This window comes from Ambystoma mexicanum, chromosome 12, assembly GCF_040938575.1.
Source record: "Ambystoma mexicanum isolate Mex_15411 chromosome 12, UKY_AmexF1_1, whole genome shotgun sequence".
In the NCBI taxonomy this organism is placed as follows: Eukaryota; Metazoa; Chordata; class Amphibia; order Caudata; family Ambystomatidae; genus Ambystoma; species Ambystoma mexicanum.
The window spans coordinates 164120146-164132697 of NC_090936.1; the positions used below are offsets into that span (position 1 = coordinate 164120146).

Genomic DNA, 12552 nt, shown 5'->3' on the forward strand with positions numbered 1-12552 from the left:
TGAAAACAAAACACCCCCTGGAGGATGACAAAGCTGAAATATTGGACGCCGAACTTTTGGAAGGTACCCATCAAGACCTGATTCAGGAAAGTGAAAAAGATTATTTGCCCAAACTTGCGTTTTTGAAAAGATAGCAACTAAAAGCGGAGAGGCCAGGCTTTGGAACCACCTTGAACGCATCGGAACCTAAACCGACAACAAAGGTAACTACATTTTTCACTGACCAAGTCCAAACCAATTGTGTTCCTGTGGCAAATAAGCATGTTGAAGACTGTGTGCCAAGAGTTTTCATAACCCCAAAGAAGAGCCAACGTCTGACTGAACTCCCGGACCAAGATCAAACAAACTTGCACGGCCAGGAACTGAGGAAAGGAGATGCTCTTCCTGGTTGTCCCATCTACAGGAACTCCGCAAGTGAGCGGCCCAATAATTTATGTCGATCGCCAATAGGGAGAAGCGAGCCTGATTCTATGCTCAACTCCAGAGCCACTCCAGGCTCACCCATCACACCATCAAAAAGAAAAACAGACCTTCTTGCCATTATGTCATCTTTGACTATAGCACTAGCTCCCTTCACTAAGCTGTATGAAGCGCTTAATGACACAGCAAAAGACCAAGTAACTCTCTTGGCCTTCATCCAAACTCGACTTTCCTTCATTGAAGGTTATATTACAGCAAAGGAAATTAACAAACCTCCTACGGGAGAATCCTTTTCGCAATCTGGAAACTCAGCGGTCTCTACAAAGTGCTCGAAGTCAATTCAAACGGAAGAGAAACCCATCAAAACTTTCCAATTTACTGGAAACTCGGCAAAAGAAGACATGACCGCCCTTACCAGCCAAACAAAAAGTGAGCCCCCAGGCCAGACCGCAGCGAAAATTGCTGATGTTCCTCCTCTGAGCTCGATTTCACTGAAATCAAAAGAAAAAACGAAACACTTGAACAGTAAGACTATGTTGTCGCCCTCAACCATCTAGAAGAAACTTAACCTGAAAACCGCGACAAAACCCCAATTGAAAAATGGATGTGCAACATGGTCTTCTGACCAATCCATCCAAAAAGACTGTGTTAAACTGAGCTGGCCATCTAAGACGACGACGAGCAGGTCTTCAGCCAGACTTAAAATCAATGAAGATAGTCTGGCATCCTCACTAAAACAATCCTGCCTACCTTTTGAGCCTAAATCCAACGATCCTACTCTTCTTCCTCAACCAAAGACTTCACAAACTCTCAACAAGGGAAAGCAGGATACGAACGACACTACCTTGTCAATTACGGAAAGTGAGTTGATGGAGGCGGCCTTAAATGAGACAGAAACTTGGGAGGCCTGGGACGAGGCCGACCGGTATCCACCACAAAAAAGGAAAAGAAATGCAAACAGTCAATCTCCTGCCCCAAGTGCCGTGGATCGGGATCATAAACAAAAACAAGAAAAAAAGACGCTCTCAGCAGAGCAAAAAAGTCCAATCTTCCTAAAACTGGAGGAGAAGAAACAAAACCTCCTGGAAAAAAATAAAGGCACAAGAATGTTCCAATATCCACCGGCCAAGAAAACGGATAAGTTCCCTGTGCGGTCTACGTCCAGGCCACGTCCATCTAATAGGAAGCCATCAATGAGAGGAGACCCTCAAAAACTGAAATATGAACGACCGACAGAAAACTCAATTCATTGGCGCACCAGAGTTCATAGAAGTCATCACAGGGAAGAGCGTTCTACCACAAGAGATCGGACCACGAAAAGGCAATTTAAATTAGACCCTTCGGCCAGACCCTCGGTTACACCAAGAAAACAACGGAATTCAAACTCCAGAGGGCCCAGAAACACGACCCCACCAAGAAAAAAAGGCAATGAACGCCGAGACAAAAGAGAACTTCTAAGACGTTCTGCTAGGTCTACCAAGACCCACACCTTTACCCTGAAAAGCATCTGAAAAGAAGACGCATCTTTCATTCTCAACAGAAAAAACATTTTAAAAATTCGGCACTTGGTCCCAGCACTCAAATCTCTATCAAAAGAAGAGCTTACGATCGTGGAGTTTCAAGACAAAAAGCGAGTTGACAGTGTTTATCTACATATACAGTCAGAAACAACAAAGTCACTCTTAACTAAGGCAAAAAACAAATTAAGAGTCTCAGGATACGACCTCATAGACTATGAGATTAACGAAGGTCACGAATACAAAGAGCGTTCAACAGACCATTTGGATAGAAGCTCATGAGTCAGAAAGATGAACGACCAACGTACCTATAGGACCCCATCACCCCATCACCTTCAAATGGGCGTAATGTAAGGTTCGCCCAGCGGAACCAAAACTAAGCTCTTTGGAATTGGAAAGAGTCCCACAGGGACCCCAAAAAAACTGCAACATTACTATCGAACAAGACATTTCAACCAAAGGAAAAGACAAGTTAAGCGGCGAACAGAACCAAATTAGTCTCAAATAAGACACAGATCGCAGGGCCTGGCTGCCTAAAGCCCTGTCAACAAAACAAAGATACTAGCAATCAAACAAAGGACAGACCAACAAGGATTCCCCTAGTCAGCCTTCAAACACGGAATCTATTACCGGCCTAACCTTGGGTTCCTGGAATACCCGAGGTTTTACTCACCTACTACACTCCTCAGATGTAAACCTCGGCTCATATGATATCTGGTGTCTCCAAGAAACATGGATTCAAAACAAACCAACGATAGAGGGCTACGTAACCATCTTTTCTCCAGGGATATCGAACTTGATCCAACCTGCATTGAATCTAAAATAAAAAAACTCAAATCATCGCGAGCTCCCGGCCCCGACGGTCTGTCAAATATGGACTTAAAATCTAACCCGGCAAGCTGGTCCATCCTGATAGCGGAAATCTTTGAATCTTGCATGGCAACCAGATCTATTCCGATGTCCTGGAAGACAGCAAATGTAGTGCCAATTTACAAATGAGGAGACAGAGGCGACCCGAACAACTACCGCCCTTTTGCACTCCTTGATTGCATCGGAAAACTCTTTGGGTTTTTCCTACTCGATAGCTTCAAGGCCTGGGTGTCTTCTTCAGAAGGGTGGGACAACTTCCAAACTGGCTTTAGGAAAATTCTAAGCACCATGGCAAACATATTTACTATCAACATTCTCAGAGCCAGAGTTCAGGAAGGGGCTCCCCCTCTGTGCCTGGCTTTTATCGACTTGTCAAAAGCGTTCGATAAAGTAAATGGAGAGAAGTTATGGAGAAAACTCATCAACTGGAATTGTCCCCCCGTCTTGCGGGATCCAATACAAGAACTCTACTCTGAAACATCTATGAGAGTTTGACTCAATGGCACAGGTCTACTCTCCTCATCAATTTGCACAAGCTGCAGAGTAAAGCAAGGATGTCCCTTGGCACCGGCACTTTACAACGCCTACACCGGCGATTACCAACATGCTGAAAGAAATGTTAAAGCTTTCCCTCCCGCTCTGGGCTCTGAAAAGATCAGCAGGCTGCTTTATGCAGACAATATCATTCTTATTGACCAAACGTAGATAGGGCTCCAGAGAAAACTGGACAATTTGAATGAATATTTGAAAACTAACGATCTGGAAAGCATTGCCTCGAAAACTAAAGTGATGCGTCTAATTAAAGCAGCCAAATGAAAAACATCAGAGGCATGGTTCCTCAATGACGTCCGCCTCGAGGAAGTGGAATCCTTCAGATACTTGGGCACCATCTTCAGCAACAAGACGAATGAGCAACCAATGCAAGACTTTTTGATCCATAAAAACAAAACCTTAACTAACCAATTGATCATTATGGACAAAAAATGTGGTCGCTTCTCAGTTAAGGCTGCAACTAACTTCTACAGGATGAAAGTGGTTCCAGCGCTTACCTACGGAGTGGCAGCCATCCCAAGTATTCCAGACGCAATCTGGCCCAAACTGGAAGGCTCTCTTTGGAAAAAAGTTCTCTGACTGCCTACCTGTACACCAATAACTCTTATAAGAAGAGAACTCGGCCTCATCTCACTTGAAGGCACGGTATACCTTAACAGCTTGATGTTCTACAGGGACGTGAGATTATCTAACGAGAAAATCTATACACTAATCCAAGAAGAAATCGAGAAAGGCACAAACAAAATGCTCAGAACCTGGACTCATAAAAATCAAACTCTCCTAAAAGCAATAGGAAGTTCAGAGGACGATATCTAACAAAGACAGCAAAAAAAACGGAACGAAACCGATTGGTGCGACACACCGCTGAAAGCAATAAACTACAAATCCGCGGCCCATCTTCCGCCATTTGCCCAAAAAATAAACGAACCTATTAGCTACTTATTGAAGTTTCCAAACAAGACCTTTCGCTCGACGTTCCTGAGAGCAAGACTGGACATTTTAAAAACAAATAAGGTTTTGAGAAGCCGATGCAAATCTGAGACCGACTCCTGTCGTTTTTGTTTGAACCAAGACTGAAAGGAAAGTCTAAAACATTTGATTCTCCATTGTCCTGGTACCAGTGTCAACAGGGAAGTCCACCTAGGTCATCTCTATTCTAAATTTTCAAGACTGGATGAGGACTACTGGTGGTCTTTCTTGATGAATGGGCTAAGTCGAAGACCAGTCATTGCTTTGGTAAACTTTTTGCACAGTCTGAACTTGGACACCATCCGTTAATGAATGAAAAAAAACCCAAAGGACTTAGCCCTTTCGCTAATCAACTTGTCAAACAACTTGAAGAACCAAAATGGAAAAAAAAATGGAAAACACACTAAAAACATTAGATGAAACAGGATTTTTCTTTGTAAAAACTGTTAATTCAGTCAACACAATAAAAAAAAAAGTTTTTTTTAAATGCTTACGTTGTGGACATGTTTCCTAAATAGATAAACCCTTTTAAGATAACCTATCCTAACATAACCTCTTCTACATCCAAAACGGGCTCTTATAAAGAGTACAGTATGCATTGACCCAAGAGAAACAAAGTCATGCTTTAAGGCTAATTACTTGGCGCGGCGGGGGGGGGGGGGTGGTGGTGTGGGGGGGTGAGAGGGGCAGCTGCCTCCAGCACAGTCTCTAAACCTGCCGTGAGTGTGGTTGGTTGAGGCCACGCAAAGCGCGGAGCCGGAGCCCCGGTTGTTTGATGTAATTACAAGTAACTGGAGAAAGCGGAGGCATGGAAACAGAAAGTTGGGGGCCAGCAGATATAAAAGTTCCGATCATTGGGCGGCGAGGCCAGGTGATGGGGGGGGGGCGGGGGGAGTGATAGTGACGGTGGCTCGCACTCCCATAAACTGTGACAGGACCGGGCCCAATTAGGATCGGTAGGTGGTCGTTCGGTCGCCAATAATGGTCGCTTTGTACCTTAAACACCCGGGTTTTCCCCGTTAGGGTTCGGGCCGCGATTACATGAGCAAAAGTCACCGATCTTTGCCTGGAGAAAAGCTGCCGTGAAATGAATCCCCGATCAGACGGCGACTCGGAGCTGGGAACCGGGGGGAGGGGCGCTGCGGAGCCTAGCTGCTCTGAGCGCCCGGTGCATGTGCTTTGCAGACTGGGGGGGGCTGACTGCTTGAAACACGCAAGCATCCAAGTGGTGGGGGGGGGGGGCGCTGTAGAAAGAGGGCGCGTTTTATTTTTCTGTTCACTGGATACAACATAGAGGACATTTCAAAAGGAGGAAAGTTTGAGGAGGCAACGCCATGCCAATGTGTTCTTCTCAGAACGAGCCTGTGAGGCAAGGGGGTGAGATGTGCTCAGAGCGCCAGAGACCCCCAGCAGCAGCAGTGGCCCTGCTGATGCTGAGCCCCCGGCCAGCCCCTGTGTAAGGAGCTTACGAGCCTCGGGCAGATGTTGAGGTAGGGCGCTGCGCCAGCGCTGCTTACGGGAGGGCGGGACCCCCCTCCCGCTGGAGTCGCTCTGGGTACTGCGCGGGGAGGGCTGGTGGGCAGCCTTGCTGTCACCGAGGCTGCTATAAAAGTAAGAGGGTGCCTCTTCCCTGGTAGCAGAGCTGGACCGCCTTAAAGGGTCCCGGCGCTCCCCCGAGGTGGGCGACGGGTGTGATCTTGGGCACCGCCATGGCCAGGCTGCGGATAGCCTACGAGTACTCGGAGGCGGAGGACAAGAGCATCCGCCTGGGGCTTTTCCTGATCATCTGCGGGGTGGTGTCGCTCTTCATCCTGGGCTTCTGCTGGCTGAGCCCGGCGCTGCAGGACCTGCGGGGCACGGCGGCCAACTGCACGGTGCTGTCTGTGGAGGAGCTGGGGGAGGCCTTCGAGTGCACCTTCACCTGCGGGGCGGGCTGCCGCGGCACGGCCCTCTACCCCTGCCTGCAGATCTACGTGAATAACTCGGCGTCCCGTTCCCGGGCCCTGCTGCACCTGGACGAGCAGCAGCTCCTCAGCAACCCCAAGGTAAGGGGAGTGGGGGTGGGGAGGTGGCCCGATCCCGATGGCTGTGACCAATGCATCAGGCAAGCGACAGCCATCTGGCTAAACTGGTATCCCTTCTCCTCATCTCAGCCAGCAGCAGCCCGTGTCACAAGCAGTGTGATTTGCAGCACTTCCTGCTGCTTGCACCACAAACGTTTGGGGTCGGCATCACCATGGGCCCCCTGCACCAGTTTCTGGAATTTCCAGTGACTCCCAACCCTCCCCGTCCCCCCGCCATACAAAGGTGTCCCTTTCCAATCCGGCCCGTGCCACTTGAATGCTCTGTGCTGGGTCGTCAGCAGTGTAAGAGACAAGGCCCACTTGGAAGGATGTATGTATCTATTACCGCCATCAGGGCCATGTGATTCGCGGCTCTTCACTAGTCTCAGCACCTTGTGCCACACCTCGTGTGATCTGCGTCCCCGCTTGTATGAGATCGCGGCGCCCTGAGCCCCACACTTTAGCACCTTACCCGTCCGTGGGTCTTCATTAATCTCAGCACCTTGTGCTAAACCTTGTGTGATCTGCATCCTTGCTTTTATGAGATCGCGGCGCCCTGATCCCCACACTTTAGCACCCTACCCCCCACACTTTAGCACCCTACCCCCACACTTTAGCACCCTACCCCTCGCCACATGGATCCCAAGAGGACGAGACCCGGAGCCTCTGCATGGCAAGTATGTGAGGGTCGCAGTGTCCGGAGAAACACTCCCTGCCTGGTCTGCAGCGCCTTGGACCCCACATGAGTGCCTCCAGCCCTTAGCGCCTGAAGACCACCCCAACCCTAGGCGGCACAAGCCAAACCCACCCAGCACCTACTGCACCACATTTGCGTTGGCTGTTGCCCCGCTCACCAGAGCTGCTTGTGTTTCGTGGCTCGGTCTCCCCCCAAATCCACCGGGCAATAAACGGTGCATTTGCCCGTTCACACCCGTCCGCCCCCCACGAGAAACAGCCATTAAAGTCGGCGTTACTGGGAAGCGGGCGGTGGGAGCGCTCACTCCAGCCCTCTGGGCTTTAATAAGCATGATGTGACCTGCAGGCAGCCCTTCGCTCTCGTGACTCATGCACAAGGGATGCGATGCAAACTTGCATTGTCGGAGCCACGTTTATTCAGAAACAAATCCTTAATATCATTTATCAAACATCATTTTACAAAAAGCACTTTTCGAAAAAAAAAGTCCCGTTCGTCTCCGCTTTTTTGTTACTTCTCTTGCTGCTATTGGCGTGGTGTGTGTGTGTTACAGTGCACGCGTCTGCAGACACCGTGTGTCCGCCCCCGTCTCTCACGGATGCACAGGCTGGAGCGAGGGGCGCTCTCCAAGGTGCTGATCCGGGCCTGGATGAGGCCAGACCCAAGCACCGCTGCTGCCCTGGAGAGCGGCCGCTCTGAGGGGCGCCCTGACCGGGCACACACAGCCCGCAGCCCCCCGCAGCACCACGGTCCGCCCCTTTCCTTCTCTGCACTCCTGCAGGGCACCAGCGCCAGTCGACAAGGCGTGCGTTAGACATCTTTGTGTCTTGAGTGTATGGGAATCGCCGAAGCTATATAGTGATGTGTACGGGCACGGCGTAGGATTTCCTGAGGGTGACCAGAGATGTGTGGGGGCACCCTAATTTGCATATGTAATAATATCCGAGAAAATGACGTCACACCGTGATTCTTTAATACTCGAGGTCATCACGAGAGTTGCATTAAAATAAGTTGCTACGGGTAACTTCTAGACGCTTCTAATTTTGGCAGATACAGCATATGATTAGGAGCACACACTTTGGTAAAGGGTGGAAGCCGGGATTTAACAGCTGTCTCCAACCCAGGCGCTTGAACCCATCTTCCCATATGCTCTTAGTAGAGCTGTTGTTTGTGACGGGGCTTTTTGCCACTTTGGCTCGAATACAGCATCTGACTGTGGAATGCAGGGCAAGCAATATGCCTGGGCTTTGCTAAATGAAATGACCTGTTTATGCAGCAGTTTCAGGATTGCTTTTATGTGTATGGTGTATATTTTTGGTCATATAGTTCAAACTAGAAATATGCCTTTAATTCACAAGCTATGGAGGGGGCTATTTTACATGTCCCAGGGAATGAATATTCAAGGAGTGCTTTAATTAGTTTGACCTTCGCAGAGGAATGCTGGGAGATGGCAGGGCATCACAGGGTGGTGGGGGAACGAACACATTGTATACCATGGTTTCCTCATGTTCCATTGCAAAGTTTTTATTTACTTCGTGGTAGGGTTCGACTGAGGATGGAATAGATTTATGTGGAGTGAGTGTGGGTTGGGAGGAAAGAATGGGAGAGGAGTGGGAGGTTGTAGAATGGGGGGTCCTCCAATAAATAACAATGATGTAAACTACCACAACGTACCTAACTACGCCTAACCACAACGTACCTAACCACTTGGTAATTTAAGTCCATGAAATCACATAAACCCGAAGAAATGCCTTTGTGGAGGGGAGAAGCCCCCCCCATGTGTTGCTCTTGAGGTTATAGTGCATTTGTTATGTTATAGTGCAATTATATAGCGCTTTATGTACCATTGGTAGGATCTCAAAGTGCTGTTGGTTGAACGCCCTTGGGGACCATGGTCCGTATCAGTTGAAGGAGTAGTGTGGCATATAGTGCCTGGGTGCACTTGGAATGTGAGCCGCCAGAGTGGTTTTCGCAGGTTGGCTGCCTTTTAACGCTACTAGTGGTGCGGTGGATGTGAGAGATCAGTGCAATGCGCGCAGCAAGGAGGGTGGTCGCTTAGTCTGCCTTCCCGCTGCCGTGAGGTATGTGTAGGAGATTATGGGCCTGATTCATAGAGCGTTTTCCAATGGGATTGCACCATTATAAAACGCTTCTATGAATCAGGCCCTGTGTGTGCTGCTAGGCCGACTTTTTTCATGGGGTGTAGCTGCACTCTACCAGGTTATTGAGGTGCTTTATGAGTGATATAGGTATGTGTGCAGCTAGGCGGAATTGATTGAGGGGTGTAGCTGTATTCTAATGTTTGTTGATGTAAAGGAGGAGCGTGAGCATAGTGGTGTGAAAGAGTGTCTGTGGTTATCGGCACGTGGCTCCTGGTCGGTGAGGGTAGGCTGATTTATTTTGGACAGGCAGTCTCTTTCGGCGCTCTCAGTGGTTGGATTTGTAGGGCCCATTTTCAGGGTCCCTATGGGGATTTTAAATCGGGTTGTTGGATGCTTCTTGCGATATTCTGCAGCATTGTTTTGTTTTAGGTTGGTGTTGAATTTCACGGGACAATGGTCATAAGGGGAGGGGTATATGGCCATCAGCATTCTTTTTCGGGGCGCTCTGCGGTTGAACTTGGGGTGGAGGGGGAGGTGGCATTCTCAGGGTCCTTGTAGGGATTATGGGTTGGGTTGTTGGCTGCTTATTGGGATATTCTGCGGTGATGTTATGTTCTCACAGGACAATGGCCATAAAGGGATGGGTATATGTCCCATGGGGGGTCCTTTTCATGGATTTGGGAAAAGCCATGTTTCTACCGCTTTGCGGAAGGCCACGTAGTCTTGTTTGTGCTGAATATGAGGGGGTAGCAAATTCCATAGAGTTGGTGCAAGGGTAGAGTAGGCTGACCCTCCAAGTCTGACAAAGTTGGAGGATGGGATCATAAGGTGGAGGGGCGTGCTTGACCTTAGGCTGCGTGTTGGGCGGTAGCGCATAGTCTTCTCTTGGAGGTATGATGGGCCACCCTTGTGCACTGCTCGGTGGGTGATACACAGGATTTTAAAGTTGGTCCTTTGTCCAATAGGTAGACAGTAGAGGGTGTGGAGAGCAGGCGAGATGCGGTCCCTTCGTCCCAGTGCAAGTAGTAGTTTAGCGACTGCGTTTTGGACTCTTTGGAGCCTGTTAATTTGGTATGCTGGAACACCCAGGTACATGGAGTTTACATAGTCCAGTCTGGACAGGACGATTGTCATAATAGCAATCAATCTGTTGGGGAAGGAGAGATAAGGGAAGAAGTGTTGTAGAAGCCTGAGGTGGCAGTGACAGGTTTTGGATACATTGTTGATCTGGTGGGGCAGGGTTAGGTCTGAGTCCAATATGCAGCCAAGGTTTTTGACTGTGGTGGAAGTGGCAGGCAGTGGGGTTGTGGGTGCCGAGGGAAGGAGGCCATGGGAGTGGTTGCGGGAGTAGAGCTGTGTTCCCACATACCATGATCTCTGTTTTCCCTCGGTTGAGGAGGAGGGAGGTGGTTTGTAGACATCCATAGGTCTATATATAGGTCTATATCGTTGAAGCTAGCTGCTAGGTCAGGGCAGTGATCAGGGCTCGTCTTGTGGATTCTGAGGATGATTTGGGGGTCGTTAGCATAAATGTAGCAGGTGAGGTTGTGTGAGCGGATGATGTTGAAAAGGAGCGAAGGGATGCAAGCGCCTTGGGGTACTCCTGTGTTCACTGGTCGAGCTGATGAGGTAAAGGAGGGGAGGATAGTGGTTTGTTTCCTATTGTTAAGGAATTAGGCAGTGAAGTTGCGTGACAAGTCTCGGATTCCGAGTGAGTGGACCTGGACGAATAGGATCGAGTGGTTGGTGGTGTCAAAGGCAGCTGAGAGAGCAAGGAGAAACACAGTGGCGCATCCTTCAGAGTCCACCATGACCTTGAGGTTGTCCCACATCACTGTCAGTGGGGTTTTAGTTCCATGGCGAGGAAGCCAGACTGTGCAAGGTCTAGTAGGTTGTCGGATTCAGCAAAGAGGTTGAGTTGAGAGTAGGCAGCGCTGTCAATGAGTTTCGCAAGGTATCTGGTGTTGGATATGGGCTTGTAATTCAATGATAGGAGGGGTCCAGACCGGACTTTTTCAGAAGGGGTTTGACATGCGCTATCCTGAAGGGGTCTGGGAAGGAGCCAGAGGTGAAAGTGTGATTGAGTATGGATCTGGCCTGTTCTCCTGCACAGGTGGAGGAGAAGATTTCTTTGAGGAGGGGGATGGGCAGGGGGATCCAGGGGTCTGCTGCTGGACAGTCATTTATTGAATTCCTCGCTCAATCGTTTTGAAAGAGTTGAAGGTCGGTGCTGTGGGGGTGTGGTCTCGAGTGCCAGCAGAAGGTCATGCGTGATGATGGATAGTTTTGCATTAAGAGCGGCCTTCCTGTCTAGTGCTGTTCTGTAGAAGTGATGGAAGAGCGAGTTGCACAGCTCTTACGTGGGGATGGTGGGGGCAGTGGTGCAACTGGGGTTCACAAAATCTGAGATGATCCTACGGAGCTCTTTACTGCTGTTGCGGCAGTTAAGTATTCCTTTATTATAGTTGTTTTTTTTGCCTTTTTGGACCTCACATTTGTAGTTACGGTGATGGTGAGCAAACAGGGATTTGCTAGGGGGAGTTTTTGATGTTCGCCATCTGCGCTCAAGGGAGCGGTTACAGGATTTGACAGTCTTCAGGCGGGGGGGTGAACCATTTAGGAATTGGACATTTGCGGGTGCGAGCGGGCGTGAGGGTCTGAGGAGTGCGTTGTTGAGTCAGGAGTGAAAAGATTCGACAGGTAGAGGGCTATCTGAGGTTGGGAGTGAGTGTTGAAAGGCTTCCGCTAAATCAGGTAGTACTTTGACCCTGTTCCAGCATTTGTGGTCATGAGGGGAGACCGGCGGGACTTTGGGTGGTGGGGTAGGAGTGCAGATATAAAACGGTAGAGCTGAGTGATCTGTCCACGGAGACAAAGTCAGAGGAGCTGAAGATTACATCAATGGTGTGGCCTCTGGTGTTGTTTGGGCCTATGGTATGCCTGGATAGGTTGAGTGCCTCTAAGTGTGTCAACCAAAGGTTGGGTCATGGGGTTGTTGGGAATATCCAGCCAGATTTTGAAGTCTCCCAGTAGAGTGATTGAAAGATGGTTGATCTGAATGCTAGCTAGTGAGTCGCAGAGATTGTTGGAACAAAGTTTGTCATATCCTGGTGGTCTGTAGATGAGAAGGAACGTGTGAGAGATAGTGGGCAACAGGGAGATTCTGACCAGTAGTTATTCACAGTTAGCTTTGCATGGCTGGGTTCCAGTGAGGGAGATGAGTATGTAGGGCTTGTGAAGGATGGCTATTCTGCCACCTCTGGTGGCTCAGTTGTGGGTGATGAGGGTGTAGTCAGGAGGGAAGGCTTTGTGTGCAACAGGTTTAAAGTCATCCTTTAACCATATTTCATTGATGAAGATGAGAT

At 49.1% G+C, this 12552-nt stretch overlaps 1 protein-coding gene across 1 annotated transcript in view; it reads left to right on the forward strand.

Moving 5' to 3' along the window:
* The first annotated feature begins 5703 nt into the window (after positions 1-5703).
* KCNMB4 (potassium calcium-activated channel subfamily M regulatory beta subunit 4) overlaps positions 5704-12552 on the forward strand; it is a 232475-nt gene continuing 225626 nt past the window's right edge. The window contains exon 1 of the mRNA XM_069628244.1: positions 5704-6373. Coding sequence (XP_069484345.1) covers positions 6038-6373 — 336 coding nt within the window. The 5' untranslated portion in view covers positions 5704-6037. The remainder of the gene's footprint in view (positions 6374-12552) is intronic.